At 46.1% G+C, this 21,181-nt stretch overlaps 1 protein-coding gene across 14 annotated transcripts in view; it reads left to right on the top strand.

Moving 5' to 3' along the window:
* PTPRM (protein tyrosine phosphatase receptor type M) overlaps nucleotides 1–21,181 on the top strand; it is a 793,799-nt gene that overhangs the window by 747,506 nt on the left and 25,112 nt on the right. For 9 of the 14 annotated variants that reach the window (XM_046025010.1, XM_046025008.1, XM_046025007.1 and 6 more), the window contains 4 exons: nucleotides 15,446–15,562; nucleotides 16,249–16,299; nucleotides 20,446–20,600; nucleotides 20,863–20,998. In XM_046025010.1, coding sequence (XP_045880966.1) covers nucleotides 15,446–15,562; nucleotides 16,249–16,299; nucleotides 20,446–20,600; nucleotides 20,863–20,998 — 459 coding nt within the window. The remainder of the gene's footprint in view (nucleotides 1–15,445; nucleotides 15,563–16,248; nucleotides 16,300–20,445; nucleotides 20,601–20,862; nucleotides 20,999–21,181) is intronic. The other 5 variants (XM_046025011.1, XM_046025016.1, XM_046025018.1 and 2 more) reach the window with 1 other exon arrangement.

Genomic DNA, 21,181 nt, shown 5'->3' with positions numbered 1-21,181 from the left:
ATTTGTGGGGGGAGGGGAACAGAGAGAGAAAGAAGAGAAGTGAAGACAGAGCACCGGAGATTATCTATTTAGGGGCAGACAGGAAAGAAGAGCTCAGAATGGAGACTGAAAATGGTGTTCAAGAGAAATAAGTCACCTCACTATGAGATCCCAGAATCCTGAGTAAGAGATGATAAAGTTTCAATGAGGAGAGGGTAAGCAGTGATGACAAAAGCTACAGAGAGGTCTGGTACCTCAGGGGCAAGGTAGGTAAGCAGCAGAATGTATTGAGCACCTACTCTGTGCCAAGCATTCTACTAAATGATGAGCAAGCCTTATGTCTTTCAGTTATCGTGGTCACCCTCTAAGATATATACAAAGATTTCTGTTTTCAAAGTTAGCAAATTACGGCTCAGTAAGGTTAAATAATTTGGCCAAAGGCACAGAGCTGGAATGTCTAAAATGTTTTGTTCCAAAGCCCATGTTCTCTCCACAGTTCCACAAGTCACCCCCCAGCCACCACCACTGTCTTTCGTACACACCAGGTTTCAGTAGTGTGATAACCATGAATGCAGTGGCCATGGAACAGTGGCTCTGTGGGTGGTAAGGCCACTAGAGTAGCTTGTTCTTGGAGAAGCAAATCAAAAGAAAGAGACAGAGCAGCACCTAGAGCTGAGCAAAGCTCCGGGTATGATCACAATCGGGGGTGGGGCACACATGCGTGAGGCTGAGTGTGTGGGTGGTGGTGATGGTTGGGTAGATGTGAGCATAGTGGGGAGTCTGAAGAGAAGATGCAATTGGGAGCAAAGAGTGATGGTGCAAGAAAAGAAAGGGGCAAGGGGACAGGAAGGTCCCAGACAAGGTTGGGAGGCATTCCTTCAGGGAACGAGCAGGGCTCTATGCCCATCAGTGTGTCTAGGCGCAAAAAGCTGCAGATACAAAGATAAATTAAACATGTCCACAGGAATGGGAAAGCAAGCAAGGTGACTCAAGTCCATGACAGAGGTTCCAGAATGCTGTGGTGGTTCCTACAAGGCCCCTCATTAGCCCGGGAACTGAGGTTGGAGGGGTTTCTCTGTAGATGCTTCCCGGAGGTGGTGGGTGGGGCCGAGTATGGAGGAGCAGCTAGGATTCAATCAGCAAAGAAGGCAGAGGGAACCGCGGGTCCCCTAAGGGAAACTACAGAAATGTGTTCAAAATGAACATGGAGCAAACGAATGCTTTATCGAGGAGAGGATATGTACACTGAAGGACTGAGTGACAGAGTGACATGGAGAAGGGGACACAGAGGAGATGCTGCAGAAGGAGAGGAAGTAATCTAAAGGCAGAAAAACAGCACTGGATGTAACAAGGGAAAGGTCTTTGGTGACCTTCTGCCTGAGTAGTTTCTGAGGGATGACCCATCAGGGTCCTTTGATGGCGTGCAACAGAAATCAATTCAGGCTAATTTAAGCCAAAGGGAAATCTGCTGCAAGAAGGTTCGGAGCTCAGCATGTTGATGAGAAGAAGAAGGCTTTCAAACAGGGGAAAAGGCGGTGTCCGGAGGGCCAGTGAGTGGAGGGACGTCATAGCCAGTCTGGTCAAGGTTCTGGTACGGAGAGAACATGTGCTGACAACTTCCGGGCCATTTTCACTGTGCTCAGGGTTCCAGTAATGGGGACAGGGCATGAACTCCTCTATGTTGGTACACAGGCTCACCCCTTGCTGTCCAGGACCTCCAAATGAAAAGCCACCCCATGGGAAAAAAGGAGCTCCCCGAGAGGAAGTCAAGAATACATTAGAGAGGTCGAGTGACCAAATAACATGTATTCGCAAGAGACGGGAAGGGCTGAAGACAGTCTGCAGGGTCAAGGCCAGAGTAGAAAATGGGACATACAGACTGAGTTTAAACTTGGCAGAAGCTTAGCTGAGAAGGGAAGAGGAAGAAACATGGCAGCCAACAGAGGGGCATTAAGAGTCAAAGGATGTTTTATAGGTGAAAGACCTTTGAAAATTTTATGTGTTGAAAAAAGAATCAGGAAAGAGAGAGAATTTGAACATTCGCAAGTGGACAGCCAAGGGAGATTTTCCCCTGAGGGGCAGGAGGAAGGGGATGCAGAGTGCCGGTCTTCAGTTCAGCCTTATGAGGGGTGACGTCTTGTCCCCTGAGCCAGGAGAACAAAGACAGATGACGATGCATTTAAATAAATGGAACCAGAAGATGAACAATCACCTTGGAACCGCACCCTCTCCTGACAACTTTCGTTTTCCCCGTGACAGTGCAAGCAAGGCCGGGGGCTGAAAGACTTGAGGAGGTTGGGGAAATAGGTATGTTAGAGAGGCCCAAGAACGCAGGGGAAGGGGGTTAGCCTGAGGTCGGAACTGACATGCTCCTGTCTCAGGAAGAAGGGAAGACTAGGGTAGGGAATAAGCACGATGAGGCTGGCGACAAGAAGAGCCAGGCTGCACGGGGATCCCAGGCCAGCCGGGAGCCAGAGTCCTCACAGAACTGACACAAGTGAACATGAGGGCGTGGGGACATTTCTCGGGGACTAAACCAACCGGGTCTCACTGCCCAGCCTTAGTTTACGCATCCTCAAAATGAAGGGACGTGGGCCCAATGAGCTCTAAAATTCCGTGTTTGTATGAAGAATATTTGTATGTTTATTGTTTATGTTCTGGCGCTGAGATCTGTTTGAAAAACAGATGCGTCTGCCGCTGAGCTCTGTTTTAATGCCCGCGGCCTTGGGACCTGCCTGGCACTCACTGTGTCCGCTCTGAACACCCACCGCGGGAGGAAAGTACGGAGTCTGGATTTTCAAAAGGGAACGATTCGGGGAAAAAGACTAGAGTGTCGCATCCTCAGGAGAGAGCTGTCCGCTCCTATTTCTTCCGCACTGGGATATGCGAATTTTGTAGATCTGGAGAGGAATATTGCAGTGTGATTGGTACCGATGGGACAGATTCTGTTGGTGTTCTATCTATATTTCATTTATGCGGACCGTAGAAGATGCTCAGTCTATAATTCATAAATTTTCTTTTCAAAATGATCTAATCGGGCTACAGTCAATTATGATTTTGAAAGAGGGTATTCTTTGCAAAAGATCTCAGAATTGCCTATCACAATCCCCTGGTTTATCAAGGGACACAATCGAGCAATCTTATTTCTGATCGGTGGTACCACCTCTGTCCCCTGTGTGCAGCAGGAAAGGGGCTTGGGGTGGGGGGCGGGGGGAGTGACCCCTCCAGAGAACTCTTGCAAGCATTTAATAAAGATATCTCTGCACACCCCATCATGGCCTGGGTAGCTGCAAGGGTCACTTTTACACCTGGAAGACTGTCTCCTGGTGCGTCGAAATAGTTATTTTGCTCCCCCCAGTCCGTTAGAGAAGCAGCATTGTTACTTAATGTCCATCAATCCAATCTGGGTAGCAAATCTATGTAATTGAAAGGTAAACTGGTATAAAGGGCCTGGGGAAACGGGCACGATTGTCAAACAAACTCATTCCACTAAGAAACACTTCATTGACTACTAAATTGGGGGACAATGTTGAAAAACGTGAGGTGAAAGGAAAACAAATACTATCAGAACGAAGCGAGGAGAAAACCACAGAACTTTATTCTCCAGTCTTGCTGAAGGCTTAGCATGTGCTTTAGATTACGAAGTCCTACATTTTAAGGCTTAAAGTCATGAGGTTTCTTATGTAAAATTTGATACCTACAAAGCTGACCCTAATTTCTGGAAAATTTATTCAGGATAGTGTTCCTATAAATTTGTGTTTGTGTGAGAGAGTGTGTGCGTATGTGTGTACGTGTGTCCATACCTGCATTTTTTGAAAGGAGAGCTATTCCCCTCCCTCACATGGGTAACTAGACTAGACTACTCTTTCACAACTTTAACAATCCCTGCACCTCATAGAAGGTTCCTCCCAGATATACTTACCACACACACACACACACTCCCTTGCTCACACATCCTTCCCTCAGTTTCAGAAATGCTCTCTGCCTTGTTGGGAACAGCCAACTGCTCTTTGTTCTAAGCCCAGACCCTTGTGTCTTTCTTCTGGATTCCGTATGAATTGTCACCGTGAATTAATGAACTTCCCATGGGGAGGACAGAATCAGTCTTCTGTCTGCTTGACACACCTGTTTCCCTGCCGTTGTCTGCACAGAAACCTTAACCCCTCAGAGTCTTTGTCCGTCTCTCCTGTGGTTCCTCTGTTGCACGTGCAACTCCTTACCATGCGGGTATCCAGTGACCTCTTCACCTGCTAGAAGGGAAGGGCCAGGAAGACATTTACAATCCAGTACTAGAGGCATGACACACAGTGTATACCAGAAGGGGCAAAACACCCGTGGGTACCATTTTGCCCTCCCACCCGCAAGAAGACAGGCCCCTGTGAGCAAAGACCAGCTTATCTCCCTGTGAATCCCAAAGGACTGGACACATAGGAAGTGTTGAAAATTAGTCAATAACTATTTTTTGAAGAAGTAGAAGAGGGAATATATAAGCTAGTACAGAATAACTTATTTGATACAAGGGGAATCTCTGTTTGCTGCCATCCTTCCCTTGCTGTCTTCCGTGTTGGGAGAATAGGCTGAAATCCAGAGTCACCCATTTTTGTACAACGAGGTCCTTGTGGGTGTGAATGGGGTTCACTGCAGTTCTGGTGGCTAGGACAGAAATAAATCTACATTTAGCCTACCTAATTAACCCTTTTGTATTCATTCTCAGCAGTTCAGCCTAACCCACTATGTCCCTTAAAAAAAAAAAAAAGCTCAATGTTTTTCGTTGTTGTTTTTGTTGTTTTACCTAATGTACAATGAGTTATAAATTCGACTTTGGATCCAATCCTTCACCTGCTAGGAGTCCTCTGACACTTTCCTATCAGCCATCTCTGATCCTCCCATCATGCCGGGTATTGTGGATCAAAGCAAATTTGCAGGTCTGAATAGCACGTGTCTCTGGGCACACGCCATCCTGGCTCCCTGGGTAACTACGAGCGGCGCGAGGGTCAGCCCTTTGGCATGCTCCGGCAGACCCCATGGAGATGATGGTCTGGGTGTGCTGGCGTTCCCGGTCACCGCCTTTGAGCCCTGTCGCTCACTCTGTTGCCACAACCGACTGGCCCTGGAAAATCTCACACTCGTTTGTGTCTGGTCTTCCTGAAGAGTCACTCCTTTCCTGGCCTGGCCTTGGACCCTCTCTCGTCTCACCCTCTTCCCATGAACTTGATTACCCATTATCTAGGTGGTCACCTGCCTTCATGTATGTGGGGTGTGGGGTTGGCCTGCGTGAGCAGCAGATGTCCAGGGCACCGGGGACCAGGGCCTCCTAGCCTGAGAGTTTTCTAGCACAGCCCCAGTCACGTGGGTACCTGCGTGGGCAGGAGACAGCTGTAGTTTCTTGGCAGGATAATTGGACACAATTTTGGATGATCTCAAGACTGCAGGAGCCCTCCACCTTTGTTCTGCTCACATGAGCCCCTGAAAATTGCTTTTTTCCCCACTTTGCACACTGCGGTGATATCCTATTCTTTGGTAATTTTTTTTGAAGCCCACAGTAAATGATGTCCCATCTTGAATGCAGATTTTTTTTTCCCCTTCTCTGCTTTCTAGATCTGCTAACTTCATCTTCTGAGGCCTTGCTCTTCCTTGCACTAAAGGCTTGGGGATATCTGGCTGAGTAAATATGCGAGCAAATGCGGGACACCTTCCGGAGAAGAGGGTCAAATAATGCAGTGAGGGGTTTGCTGACTGTACTCAGCTTCTCTCTTTTGGGGTTTACCTCCCTTCACTTCGGACTGTCTCCTTTGAGATAGAAACAGAACCCTGACCCCTTACAACTCTCAGTGGACAGAGAATTTTTATTCTAGAAAAGCAGGGTACATTCATCATCTCACCAAAGATAGATTCCTTTATGGATTCTTGTTGTAGGGTAGAGAAGCCAAAATCAGGAGTGAGTTTGTGGGAGTTTCCATCCATTCAACTGGTTGAATCACATATTGCCCCTACTCAGGGTGACTTATATGATGCTTAGTCAGGCATTAGGTAGGTCATCTATCCATGTCCCTAAATTCTTCAAATTCTCTTGCTCTGTTTAGCAGTTCCTTTGATAACCTAAGGAGGAGGGCAGAGGAAGAGGCCAGGGAAGCCAGTGACTCTTGTACATTCTTCTTTGGTGCTTCCTTAACCCCTAGAGTCATTGACCTGCCCAGAGAGATTCATTGGAACAGGACTGTCTCACGGGAATTTAGCCCAGATCTGTGTTTCTGAAATTAAAGCTGATTGTCTTCCCAATCCTGGCATCGACCATAGAGTGTGAGCTGTTGTAATCAATAGAGCACGAGGTGAGCTACACTTCTGAACCACAGGGGTGCTAGCCCAGTGGTAAGGGGGCACAGTGACAACTACCACTGAGGGCTAGTGGAAATTTCTCTTATGCCAGCCAGTGTGGTGGGTCTTTAGGCCCTCACCGTGGCTCTGCAGGGTAAGCATTATGCTATCCCAACCTTCCAGCTAATAAACTGAAGATTTCAGACATTACAAAACTGGCCCAAGGTTATGCAGCTAGCAACTGTCAGCTCACAATTAGAATTCCAGAACCATACTCTTGACCTCTGTGCTCTATGGCTTCCCAAAAGACCTAGAGTCATGTATTCGGGATAATTCTCAAACTTGGGATAATCTGAACAGTCATATGACCTACTCTCCTCATCTGCCATTAAGGAAACTGAGAAGCAGAATCTTTCTGTGACTTTCACAAGGTCATATGGCTAGATCATAATACAGTTAGAATTAGCCCCATGCTCTCCTATATGGCAATCAGGCTCCTTCCAATACACCATGCTATGTCATCACCGAATGTGATTGTCTACAGAGGTTACCTTTTTTATGGGTGGTCCTTAAAAATAAATTCTGTGCCTCTGCCTAGAAAAATGTGTATGTGTATGTGTTGGGAGTCATGTTTTCAAGAATATTTCTGGTCTATAAATAAGCCAGAGAGGTCATATCCTGGCAGCCTAGGAGAGGCAGGAGGCCAAGTCCCTGAGCTCACCTCTAGGAACTAAGGTATATCCGTTATGGTAATCACCCCATCTGGCTTCTGCAGGCAATTGGCCACTGTCTACTCTGCAGCAGATGACAGAGATGCCTGACTCATGAACCTGGGCAGTCACCTGCCCCTAGATCCCCCAAGCCCAGCTGACTCATGTCTGCAACCCCACATCCAGCTTGTCTCTGCCCGTAGCTGCCCATCCCAGCAGGGCAGCTGGCTCGGCCGCAGAGAGCCCCAGGATGGCTCCAGGGATGGTAGGCTCTCTCACAAAGGGACTAGTCCTGCAGAAATCCGTTTCCTGCATTCTCCGCCTCTTCTCCAACACCCACCTTCTATTCCCAACACCATTTCCGCTGTTTTAAAACATAGCACTGAGGTTCAACCAAGACAGTGTCAGAAGGAGATGGAGCATTTGAAACAGGGACTGTTCCTACTGCTGTTCCCCCCACCCCCGCCACCCCAACAGAGGCTCAGGACCACGCAGGCTTTCTAGAGATGCCCCTGCCAACTTTCTCCATTTAGAATGCCTTCCCTGCCCCCGCCATCCATGGAAACAGCACTTCGTCTTTCTGATCTCATCTGGAATGTGGGCTCCCTTGCACAGCTTTGAATCTCCTCCTTTAGAAGTCATATTCTTTCCTCTGACTTCCAATAGCCGTTTCCATTTTGTTAATTTTAGCAAACATTTACTTGTGCCAAGTATATTCTATCTAAGAGCTTTAGGAACAAGAATCTAGTTAATCTTCACAAAACATTATTATCATCCCCTTTGTACAAATGGGAAAACGGAACCCCAGAGAGCTTAGGTAACATGCGCAAGGTCACACGGCTGAGAAATGAGGCCAAGCTTTGAACCCAAACCATGTGGCTCCGGGTAACGTGCTCATGACTACTAACCTTGCCTTTCATTCTGCTCTGAGTTTGATTTGTTGTTTACATGCCTGTATCATCACAAGCTTTAGAACCATAGCTCATTCCCCTCTGTACTCCAGCAATGGCTGTCATGATGGGCTTCCCGGCTGTCTGAATGACTGGCAGGACCGCCTCGACACGGCTCCCCTCAGCCCGGACAGAGGCATGGCCACACTGAAGTCACAACGTGGACCCCTTCAGTTTCCCAGTGTGCCTCTTAATCTCTCCCAGTTTTGGATTGTGTGTTTATAAAGTAGAGATAATACTGTGACCCCTGCAAAATGAGTGTGAGGTGGCATGCAATCCCAGACCATTCTAGGACTTGGGATGTTTGTAACCTCCGTGTGGTCTAGTCAGAACAGTCTCAGAACTTGGATAAAGTCAACCGATTTAAAACTTTACAAACCTGAAAACTCCTGCGTAAATCTAAATTGTAACCCCAGTGAGAGGAAATGCGGATCCTTTTTCTCAAAGATCTATCAGATTTCACTCCAAGAAATGTCTTCTTAGGAGATACATAAATACAAATATAGAGATAGACTTAGGAAGAGATATAGATACAGATGCAATGTTATCATTGCTTAAAAGATTCCCGAAACTCATCTTTCAGAAGGATCTTTAGACTATGTGACACACACTTCCTGTTGTCCTCCGTGATGGAAAATCTCCCTCCTGTGGGAGAAGGACTTACCTTTGGGGAATGGCTACAAGACAAAGCCAAACCGACTGAATAAGGTGGGAATGAGCCGTCTGAATATATGTGTTCCTTGGAAGAGCCGATGCTTTCGGATCGAGTGGGGAAGGACTCTTTCCATCCATGTGAACTAGAGAGAACAGTAACAAGACAGATTCTTCAGATGGTCTGTAAGATGACCCTCACAATGCCACCAGGGCCATATTAGTCCATCCATTTCTTTGTGGTTGATGAGAGAAATGCTAGGGATATGGGTGTGACCTTGTGCGTTATCACAAGAATTATATGTAACATTCATTAATGGGCATGGTTGGAAAACCAGATAGAAACCCAGGAGCTTTGGGGGAGCAGGGGTGTTCAACCGAAGCTTACAGATGTGAAAGGGGGATTTACTCAGGCTATGAAATTCTTTTCCCAAATTCAGACTGTCCAGACCTCCAGAAGTTTGGGATTTAGTGCCAGTTTCAAAATTATCCTCAAAAATGTTGCTCAAGCGAGGCCCCAGGGCCAAAGGAAGCAGGTCTGGAACTAAGAACTAGAAACCTCTTAAAAGTCAGGTACTTAGACAAAGCCTTGGTCTACATCATGTTGGGTAATCTTTCCGAACTCCCTATGAAATCAGTGCTCCCATCCCATATTATGTAGAAGTAAACTGAGGCTCAGAGAGCGTAAGTCACAGGCTGCAACGCCACAGACTAGCAGGAGAAAAGCAAATGCTTGTCCATATGATTCCAAGCAATCTGTCTTTGGGGGATATTTAAATGAATGAATGTTTTTATTGTGAGAGCACTGTAAGAAATTTTTTTTGATTATAATAAATCTGCTCCCTTGGAAACTTGGCTGGCAACTGCTCTTGGCTGGGGATCTTTTTGGTAACTGTGCTTCTAGCAGTGTTCAACTCTCGCTATCCCAGATCTCTGTCAAAGCTGTACTTGGCCGACCCCGCACACAGCTATTAATAGGACTGTGGTCACTCTCTCTTTGGATGGCTCTTGTTTAAAAAAAGTCTGTTGAAAAATCTCTTGACAAATCAAAACTCTTAACAGTGACTTTTTCTTTTCTACCCCTTTACAATTGTGTTTATTGGATCACACTATGGTGCCCCTAGTCACAAGCTAACATTTAGTTCCTTAAGCCTTCTTAATTATGAGTTTCTTAGCAAAGTGAGTCCTAGGATCCATACACAGTCCCCATAAATAGACCTTCCCAGTCTTCCCCAGGCTCCTTCCTGCCAGCTGCTAGAGCTGGTGATACGGAAGACCCCGGGAGAAACACAGCAGGTCGTGATCCTGGATAAAAATGAGCGATGATTTCAGAGTGTGCTTCTGTTCTTCCCGCTCACCCCCAGCACCCATCATACCCTCTCTCGCTCCTAAAAAGGCAGGGTGGCTAAAATCATTTGCAAAGCTTCGCACTTGGGACCGGATCCCGAAGCCAGACCTGGCAAGACTGAAGAATGTATAATCCACCTTGAGTTCCCTCCTCCCAGAGAGCCTTGGACCGGGGACCGGCGCTTGGGTCTGCAGCCTCTCCCTCACACCCATCCAGCTCATTGCCTGGAGCAAGTCACTTGCCCTCCCTGTGTCTACCTTTCTTCCCCTTCTTCAATTTAGGACACAAGAAATGGAAGGAATAAAGAGGATAGGACGGAGGCCAGCTGTGGCCCTCGCCGGCTCTTTATCTCCGGCCAGTCGCTCCCCCTCTCTGAGCCACTATGTACAGCCACAGTTGGAAGAACACAGTGATTCCAAGTGCTGAAACTCAAGCACGAAAGCCTTCTGTGCAGCAGTTGCAATGATCTTGAGAAGGAGTGTTTGTCAACCAGCTGTCTCTGGGATTCCTGCCAGCTCTGTTGGAGAGGGGTCTCTTCTCTGCAAATCACAGACACCATTTCCTAAATTCTGAAGAGAGTTCATCAAACCCTCCAGTGGAAGAATGGATGGGTCCCATGTCCTCCCCGTCCCCAGAAAGTGGTTTGCTGGAAAGAAGAGTAAAGCGGTCACTGGAGTTTCTGTTTGTTTTGTTTTCTCGTCGGAAACCATGCACACATGTCAAAGCTTTTCCTTCTTCCCTCTCCGGAGAACCCCCTTCACCTCTCCAGGCCCTTCGTGGACTTCTTGCCCTTGAACGGTCAGCTGTAGTCCAGATCATACAATCATCACTTAATAATAAAAAGAAAAGAAGGAATATCCATATTTTTAAATGACACATCACTGGAGCAAATGCTGTCATTGCAGGATGTCACTTACTACGGTGGTCCCCATCCCTCTGTAGTCACCTGCACGAGAGGGCCAGGCTGTGCAGTCAGCTTGCGTTGTGTGAATCCTTACAACTCAGCGTGTGGGCCACAGGCCAGCGGCATCACCTGGGAGCTTGTCTGAAATGCAAATTCCAGGGCCCCACACGGAATCAGAAACTGGGGTGCAGCCCTGCTTGTTTTAACAAGCCCTCCGGGGATTCTGATGCCTGCTGAAGTTTGAGAACCTGCCCGAGAGATGTCAGGATGCCCTGATGGTGACGGTGATGCGCTGCCAGCCTCAGGTGCATAAAGCTCCCAGGGGTCTTCTGCCTTCATGCACTTGGGATCAGCTGGCTGGTTATAAATGACCAAACTCGAACAATTTTTTTTTTAGGCAGCTAAAAATCCTGAAATTACTGTTTTCTCTACTGTTTAATGTTTGTGAATTTGAAAGCCAACAAAGCCGCCACCCCACCCCCCCCACTTGGAGGCAGGGATTTCCTCATGCACCCCTGCAGCTCTCCCTGGGGAGGCACAGGCAGCCACACCCCGTGGCTGGGACCCAATCCATAACCCACTGGAACCAGCGCCGCCGCCGGGGCACCCAGGTAATTAGACGAGCCTGATCAGAGCCTTGCTTTCTGGGGTGGAAACTGTTGCCGTAGGTAATTGGGATGCATGGGAGGCACGGCCTGTCCTAGAAGCTGTGCGGGTAGCTCCAGGCTGCAGAAGGCAGCCAAGCCTGGCCAGCGATCAGAGAGAAGAAGCATCTGGTTCTGCGGTTCCTGGGCTCCAACAGGTGCCCCCAAACCACCTGTCTTAACATCTCTGTATGCAGACCCTAGAGGCCGGGAGGTGACTCAGGCCCCAGGTTCCCCAGGCACAGAAAGTCTGCCTCCAGAAAAGCCTACATTCTTCTTCCTTTTTATTTTTTTAAAGCAAAATAATAACTTGACACCAGTCCAAGCAGTTAAAAAGACACTAAAAAGAACCCAATTTAGAAAGGTTTTTAGTAGGCTAAAAACAGATGTGGCGAGCCATTTTAGGATATTCCGGGAGATGAGATGGACAGGGCAGGCTTCGAAGTGGCTCGTCCGCCTCTTCTGGGCCTGCCCAGCCAGGTGCCTCTGCATGGGAGAAGGCTCTGCCCGTAAACACGTTCTGGAAGGAAGCAGCCCCAAGGCTTCATTTCTGCTAATCACTGCTCTGCTCCCGTGATGCTCTGGACCCCACCCCCATTCGGAGCCCTCCAGGGGCCAGTGTCTCTCCTCCTTGTTCATGAGCTTCTCTTGGAGGTTGGAGGGCATGGCACGTGCACCACAGGGGTGCAGCTGCAGTTAGAGGCCCTAGGGGACACCCCCCTGAGCTGCCCCCCACCCCCGGCCCCCTTCGCCAGGGACCCAGCCTCCACCACTTTCTGCCGTCCAGCACCTGGGTTGCCTGGCAGCATCTGGCTGGTGGAGCTGCGGGGTGCACAGGGGAACTGGGGGAAGGGCAGAGCCGGCCACTGAGGGCCCATCAGGATCACAGTGCCTGGGGAACCCTAGCTCTCCCAAGCAAATTGGTGGAACCATCCCGAAGAGAACTGCTAAGCCATCGATACATTGCAGGGGCTTCTGGTGTCCCTGACTCCAAGGCGCCAAAGCCCCTCACACCCATATTTGTTGCAAATTTGGGATGGGGAGTGTAAGGAGTCTTAAATAGAAAGTGAGGAACAGAGACTTGAATTTAGAGCCTTTCCAGGGATTTTGATGATATCCTACCTTTGTATAAGCTTAAATCTATCAAAGTCTGAGTGTATTGGTTGTTGTGCCTCAACTTGCTAACAGTGAGGAGGCAAGGAATTCTGCTTTTGAGTGGGGAGTGATTAATAAAATAAAACTGGACCCAGACTGTGGAAGAAAAAAAAAAAAGAAAGTGACCGTGCGGTATGTCCTACATTGATTGCATTCTAATAAGTTATCTTTATTAGACACGATGTGCCCCGTATAGAACAGGATGCAGGTGCCGGCGTGTGTTTTGTTCTCTTGTAATTTTCCGAGAAATACATAGGTTTTTGAATTGTATATTCATTCCATTGAAAACTGCTTAATTTTAGACATGCACATACATACTCCCTTTGTACCCATCCACTAGCATCTGCTTCGTAACTGGAATCACTAAAAGGTAAAGGCAAGTCTCCAAAATTAGAAGGAACCCCAGTATGTACCATGTAAGCATCTTTGTTAATTAGCATTGTAAAAGTAATTCGGCATTCTATAAGTGAAATTAGGGGAACTATCAAGTTAGACATCATCACAAATATGCATGATCTGCCCAGACTCACGTTATGTCTAGGAAGGGAACCAGAGAAATTATCCTTCTTATTATGAAATATTTCAAATGCAGCAAAGGTAGCCATAATGTAAATCTTTGAAATATTATATATAAGCCATAATACTTATAAATATTTATACTTTATAAAGTCACAGATAATGTTCCCACGAGGAAATAAAAAAGAGACTCCCAAAGAAGACTAAAAATTTAATGAGGACAGGAACTATCTTTGTCTCATACTCCATTGTGTCCCCGGCCCGTAACGTGTCTGGCTTACATCTTGCCGAGTAAAGCTAATAAGGCTTTTGTAGAACTGCACTGAATCAGTGCGAAAAAGTTTCTTGAGGAAGCAGCTAAGATAATGACCAGCCACGTACCACACTGGAAACATCAGTGTGCCAAGGTGTTTGGCATTCTGGAAAAGGTCATCTCAGTCCATACTCTTTTTGTAAATGCTCCCAATCTGGGATTGTCCTTCCTATGCCAATCCTATGATTTTTCTCCATGAGATCAATTCTGTATGGATCTGTTGCATGTTTAATGTGTACGGGACACACTGGTAGATGTTGCAGAGATAAGCAATACAACCCCTTTCGTGTGTGGACAGGTAGGAAGAAGGATCCGACAGGTGTAAGAAGCAGGTCCTACTTACAGAACAGGCATGTGTTATCAGAGAATCAAGGAGAGAGAGAGAGAGAGCGCTCATCTATGGAGGAAAGACTTTGAAGGGGTGTGGTATTTGAGATGTATTTTGAAGAATGGATAAAATCTTCAGCTGGGAAGGTACAAGTGGGAGGAGAACAGTCCAAGCAGAAGGAATGGCATGAGGAGAGTTTGGATGTGGACGAACCACTTGTTTTTAAACATAAAATATATGTGGAGAAGAAGGATAGTAGTAAAAGATAGAGCAAAAAAATGTTAGTTGTGGCCCAATAAATACACGCCGAGCCAATTTTAATTTCTATTGAATTTCACAGGTAGTAGTTGGAAATAGAAGCTCGTTAAGCAGGGCAAGTGAATGCCACCGGGATTACCCTTGGGAAGGGTTCTTCTGGGTTAGTACAGGGACAGTGCCCACACAGGAGATACCAGAACCTGGACTGAGATTGTGACAGAGGGAATAAAAAGTTGGAAAACATATTTGAGAGATCATTCAAAAATACTCCTGACTTGGCAGTTGGTTTCGGAGAAGGAATCGGCAGATTCTATGCCTGCGTAACTGCGGAGATCATGGTGTCATTGACGTAGGGAGTCGGATGAGGCCAGTTCATGGGGGATCAAGGATTCTCTTTCAGATGTGTTGTCTTTGGGGTACTAGAAGGATCTCCATAGGAAATGCCCACACAGAACAAAGCAGAAATTGAATTCAGCACTTGGAGAACCAGGGCCAGAGAGGAGGTACAGAAGTCATCCATCTACAGAGGAACAGCAACGGGAGTGGATAGAACTATCAGGAATTCAAGACTGCAGAGCAGAGGCTGAGGAGAGAGCCCCAGGGACCACCACCTCGGCCCAGCCTGACCTCCTCCTGCTCAACCCTCCTTCCAGGGAAGATCTGGAAGAGCTACAGGACAAATAAATAAATAAATAAATAAATAAATAAATAAATAAATAAAATAAGGCAATTTTCCTGGAGGGGTCAAGTCTGACAGATTTCTTCCTCCTGAAAAATCTTTCGATGAGAGGCTCTGGTAATATGGAAAGACTGCTCATATTTTCCCAAGTTTTGTATATAGAATTTACTCAGATTAAAGTGAATGTGTAATTTTAACTCAGGAAAACCACATAGTGACTTCCTTCTTCAGAAAAGAATCTCTAATCTGGATTGTCGGCTCTGATTTCCTGCTCATGCCTCCTTGAAAATGTTTAGGCAACTTCTAACCTCGGAGGAATTTTAAATGCAGAGAAGCTAAAATGTTGTGAACTACCTTTTATCGTTTATTTTTCCAGGCCCTTCCCTGAATAAAAAGGAAATGAATGGTCACAGTTAACTGGGATATTTGCAGTAGAAATAGAGCTTGTTAACTTTAGACGATTTTCGTAGGCTTTACTACTCTTAGAACTCAAATTTTTTCTTCTGGGGTGAGAAAAGAAACACAGATGATCTAAAAATTAACCTCCTTCTTAAACGTGCAGCTTAACTTCTGCTTTTGTGTGCAAAAATTTTCTCCGATAAATCTCACTGTGACCCATCATTTGGGGAGCTCCCAAAGAGAAAACAAAACAATGAAACACCCTAAACCCTTCATTTCCTTTGTGTTTTCCAAAGGTCAAATGCTGCAAATACTGGCCCGATGACACAGAGATATACAAAGACATTAAAGTCACCCTCATAGAAACAGAACTACTGGCAGAATACGTGATAAGAACATTCGCTGTCGAAAAGGTAAGTTTCGCACGACTTTGAAAAGCTACAGTCCGATGTTGGGGAGATGAACCTCATTAACTTCCCTGGGATAATTTCTCTGGGGTCGCACCTGAATGCAGGTAGGCTCTAACTAGTGATGCCTCTGCCTTGCACCTTACCTCCGATTCTATAATAGCTCTGCTCCATCTTTGAAGCGAGTCATTCCCATTTCATAGGAATCTCTGTGTGGCTACTAAATCAAAAGATAAGGCCGATCTGTCTCTATCCCTTTTCTGTTGAACCTGGTTGACATTGTTCGGCCCGTCTCTCTTCCTTTGTTCACAGTTTGATAAATGTCTTTCATGTCCTATGTCCATATGGGTTTTTCAGTGGTGAGTTCGTGTCAGTGCTGAGACCCAGGTCCTAACCCCTCCTGGAATCCCTCTTCCCCCTCGAGGCTTTTCCGGCCCGATGGATTTTGCAGGGGGCAGTGACCTACCTGGAAACTGAAGTAGACACGGGACGCGCTTGCATGAACCAGTCCTTTCATTCATCCTCACTCTCATACTGGTTTTAGCCTATGTACCTGCTGGTGTTGGGTCGTGAATGCTGTGCTGTGGCTCTACTCTGCCTCATCCCATGTGCATGGATGGGGCCTCTTCTTTGGGAAGCACTGTAGGGCATAACAGGGAATTTCCTTATTCCCCCTCTTTCTGCTGACATAGGTAGGGGCCGGAGGTGAAGCAAACTGCAGTCCATCCAGAGAAGTGGCACAGGTAGGCCGTGGGGAGAAACACGCTGCCTTCCAATCCTCATCTTGCCTTTGATGAAGGGTACACACAGTTTTGTGTTGGAGGTCCACAGACTTTTCCATCTAGATCCAATTCCCCATAGCAGAGTCCTGCACCAGACGTAACAATTTTGTGGCAAATTGGTTCTGCGAAAGCTTGCACTCATTCAGTAATAGCAGGTCACCTCGGAGGACCTGGGCTGTAAGTGCACTGCTGGGCAGTTGGCTCTTGGCCTTCCTCTCTCATTTTCCTCATATCTAAATGCACTTTTTGGACTAACAAGACGAGTTTTGGAAAATCAAGGAGATGTCAGCCACTGCTTTTTGGCTAATTTACTCTGATGTTTTGAACTACCTATCCGGTTTTCAATTCCATATTTGTCATAGAATCACAAGGCTGAAAAGACTTTAGTTTATTTTAATCTGTTTCTCATACTATTTAGCATTTTTTTTCCGTTAGCCTGTCTTTTTTAATAAGTAGGCAAGAGGCTTGGAGACTTCAAAGAATGTGGAATTCTGGTTGACTCAATTCTTCAAGTTCTGAACCTCACACTTTGATGTCTTTTTTTTCCTTCTTAGGCAGGATTGAAGAAAAAAATGTGGAGGATTTTTGTATAGCTCTTGGCAAGAGCACTCATGAATAAGTGCATTAAAACAGATAGTGATAAAAGACCCTAAATATTTTTTTTTTAGGAAAAAAAAAAATCATCCAAAGCCATCACTTAAACATGGAGTTCTTTGAACAATAGTCAGCTCTCTAATAAGCTGAAAACGCATCTCCGTTGCTAAAGGAAGGGTTTGTTTGTCTCTTTGCTCTTTTTTTAACCTCTTATTATACTCTCCTACATTCCCAGCTGCACAAAAATGTTTCTGAAATACTCAGTTATTTTAGTAGTCAGACGACCAGCAAAGAGCCGGTGGAGGGAAGGGAAGGATGAGGAGCTTATTAAGGATTTGGGGGAAATCAAAATGACATGTTAGTGATTTTCTAACTGGGCAATTGAAATCTTTAAGGAACACAAATCATTAGCACTTCCATGGATCACTTCTGGTAGGTTTTAAACTTTCTCATTAGAAGATAAAGGGAAAAAACAAAACAGTCAAGTATATACTTTGAGAGGCCTGCCATTCTGATTCTGTTTTGAGAGGATGTTGCATCAAGGGACCCAAGGTGAAAAATGGATTTGGTCTCTACTCTGTGAAACAAGCAGACATGTTGCAATTTGAAACTGATGACCTCTTGTTTGACATGAGATTATTATCTTTCCTTTCTCCCCCAACCGATGACTCAAAACTAGATAGATTTTAAATAACAAAGTTGCCATCATGTCTGGAAGAAGACAGAGCTCAAAAGTCTCCATGGATGTAGGCTGCCAGGTGAATCGATCCCTGACTATCCTGGCGGAAAGGAAGCTGACAATGGCCACCAAAATGTCTCTTCCCAGGAGGTGCCAGAGAGAAGGCAGTGGGAATGTGGGCCTGCCTCTCAAAGGCAGAACATGTAGTTGATGATTGATTCTTTCCACAAATGTTTATGAAGCCCCTGTTTGGAGCTAAGCGCTGTCATGCCTTGGCTTCTTCCTTCCGATTGTATTTCCATGGAAAATGAAGGAAATATCACCTGCTTATGTGGCATTAATACTTGCTATAGTGAAAAGGAAAGTAAAAATATAATTGATATCAAGTTGGGATATTTGGACTATAATCAGTGACCATATCGATGATTTTTTTTCCCCAAAATATATTACAGAACAGCAAAAGGAGAAATTGCCATGTTGATGAACAGGAAGGAGAGTTGGCTCAGAAGCAATTGCCTTTGCTAATCTTGTCAATAGTGAACATTTTAGAGGGCACAGGCTTATTTTAGGAAAACGTTTTCTGCATGCCAGAACCTGACATTTATCTTGCTCAGAAAATGAGTCTTAAGAGAGATCGGTTGAGGGCTATCTCCTGATGGCTGCAGTTCCGGATTTGGAGGATGCTAGGGATAAAATCTAGCACAGCTAGGAAGTGAAGATCTCAAAAAATAAACAAATGCCCTTTGGTCCTCTTGGGAACAAATAAATATTTATTACAGGCTTTCCCGCTTCATGGAACCACCGCTGCCCCAGTCATATGTAAAGGTCAAGGGAGCTCTCTAGGGGGTTGGAGGGTGATACAGACTCAACCATTTGTCTTCTGGTGGAGACTTTGGGCCTGGCCAAAATGTTACCATGGTTTAAGTGATAAGAGATGTGGACTCCTAACCACTGAGTAAAATTACTCTAGAGTCACAGAGCATAGTTAGTAGACGACAGTGTGGATTATCATTTCTGAATCCCTGATGGCTTAATTCCTTAATACTTAAACTCCATTAAAGAATAGCATGATTTTCAAAAAGAAATTAAGCTTCAGAATTTAAGGGTTATTAAACTAAGGCATATTAACACCTTGATAGCACACAAGTCTTAACTTAAAATCTGTAATTATTTGCAGGGTGCCTGGGTGGCTCAGGTGGTTGAGTGTCTGCCTTTGGCTTAGGTCATGATCCCTGGGTTCTGGGATCAAACTCCTGCATCAGGCTCTCTGCTCAGCTAGGAGCCTGCTTCTCCCTCCCCCTCCTCTCCCTCTGCTTGCCTCTCTCTCTGTGTCAAATAAATAAATAGAATCTTAAAAAAAAAAAAAAAAAACCAACTAATTGTTTGCATCTTTTAGTCTTTCTCGACACATTAAATATTATGAATTTCTTTAAAAAAAATTCTGCATTTCTTCTTTGCTTAACTAAGTATGTGTAAACAATGGCCAATAGCAAATGTGACAGGGTTAGTGGATATTTAATATTAAGATAGAATAAAACCAAACTCAGGGCCCAACACAGAGATGGTATTCAGTAAGTGGTCACTAAATAAGAGAAAGGAGAAAGCCAAATTTGATCCCAGGTTTACAAATCCCTCCTTGATTTTGGAAGTAATGTTTTCTCCAAAACAGATTTCTATTTTACAACACAGTCTTTTTTTTTTTTTAAAGATTTTTTTATTTATTTATTTGACAGAGAGATCACAAGTAGGCAGAGAGGCAGGCAGAGAGAGAGGAGGAAGCAGGCTCCCTGCAGAGCAGAGAGCCCGACGCGGGGCTCAATCCCAGAACCCCGAGACCACGACCCGAGCCGAAGGCAGCGGCCCATCACAGAAAAAAACTGATGGATATAAATCAACTTTATTCTTTTCAAAACAAGAGTAAATTTAAAAAAAAAAAAAAAAAGCTCTTCAAGTCTTTTTCCTTCTGTTTTCCACTCAGTTCAGGAGGGAGGCAACCCTTCCTCTTCAACTTACTGATCTAACAGAACTCCAGGGAAAATGGCTCTTGATTTCCATGGTAGACATTCGCTGCCCTGCCTGTTTGCCACAAGCCCACCATTTTGGCCGCTTGAAGACAGGAAACACTGTCTCATAGCTCTGTGTCCCCAGCATCTAGAGTCATGTTTGCAGCATTGCCTTCACTCCGGTGGTTGGTGATTGGCTGAATGGAGTTAATGTTTATCCATATTAGAAAAAGAAGCCCAACAAACTTGAGGTACAAATGAAAATTCCTTCTCTGGCCTCTCTAGTTGGAAAGTGGTCTTCATTCATTCTTCCAGGGACATTCTCTGTGCACGCACAGCGTGTGCTCTGCTCGAGTGCCGGTGTGAGAAGGTACCAGAATACCGATGAGCTAAACCATGTTCCTCCTGCATTTCGGTAGCTGGTCTCGAGCCTACAAATACCCTTGAATTCCTTCAGGTCCCTCTTCTGTGTCTTTCTCTCTCTGTGGACCTGCACTTCACACCACAGGCTCTAAGTGACACGCAAACTGTTAGAGCCTACTTTGTAGAAAGGAATTCCGAGGAATCAGAGATGCACTCACTTGCTACAGTTGCACCTGTAAATTAGCATTTTTCCCCAAACACCACCCCCTTGCACCCCCACCAACATCTTCCCACCTGGAATAAGCCTTCCCAAATGTGTGTTAAATCGAAGAACGACCTTCTCCCAGCAAAGCCTAGCTTCCTAGCCCTAGGCTTACTGACTGTTTCGGCGTACTTGACCTTCTCCTGGTTGCTCATCATTTATTTTGCTTTGTTCTCTTCCTTGCCCTGCTCACCGACGGATGGCAGAGAGGTGTTCATGAAATCCGCGAGATCAGACAGTTTCACTTCACTGGCTGGCCGGATCACGGGGTCCCCTATCATGCCACAGGGCTGCTAGGGTTCGTCCGGCAGGTCAAATCCAAGAGCCCGCCCAACGCAGGCCCGTTGGTGGTGCACTGCAGGTAAGCGGAGCGCCTGGAGCCTCTCAAAGGGAGCTCCATGGGCCGCGGGGGGTGCAGGGGCTCTGTTGGAGCGATGACAGTATTTTGGAACGCGATAGAGGTGATGGTTGCCCCATATTGTGAAGGTGCCGAATGGCACTGAACGACACGCTTCAGAATGGTTCGTGTTATGGGATCGGACTCTCACCATAGCAAGGGCGTAAAAGAAGCAGAAGCACAGGGGTCCTTTTTCCTCAGCTGACAGAGCCCTCTTTTCACCCAGTGCCGGCGCAGGGAGGACCGGCTGTTTCATCGTGATCGATATCATGTTGGACATGGCGGAAAGGGAAGGCGTGGTTGACATCTACAACTGCGTGCGGGAGCTGCGGTCCCGGAGGGTGAACATGGTGCAGACAGAGGTAGTCCTGCTCCCTGCCCAGCCTCAGGCTTGGTCACGGGGGACCCCCGCGCCCCACCTCCCAGAGCCACACGGGGAAGAAACACTGACAGTTCTCTCTTCAAAACTCCCCAGAAGAAAAAGTAATAAACCTGGCAATCTCTCTTTCCTTCTTCCTTCCTCCCTCCCTTCTTTCTCTTCTTTC

The sequence above is a fragment of the Meles meles genome, chromosome 12 (assembly GCF_922984935.1).
Source record: "Meles meles chromosome 12, mMelMel3.1 paternal haplotype, whole genome shotgun sequence".
Taxonomy (NCBI): Eukaryota; Metazoa; Chordata; class Mammalia; order Carnivora; family Mustelidae; genus Meles; species Meles meles.
The sequence above is the reverse complement of the archived record's forward strand: the minus strand, read 5'-3'. Positions and strand labels throughout refer to the sequence as shown.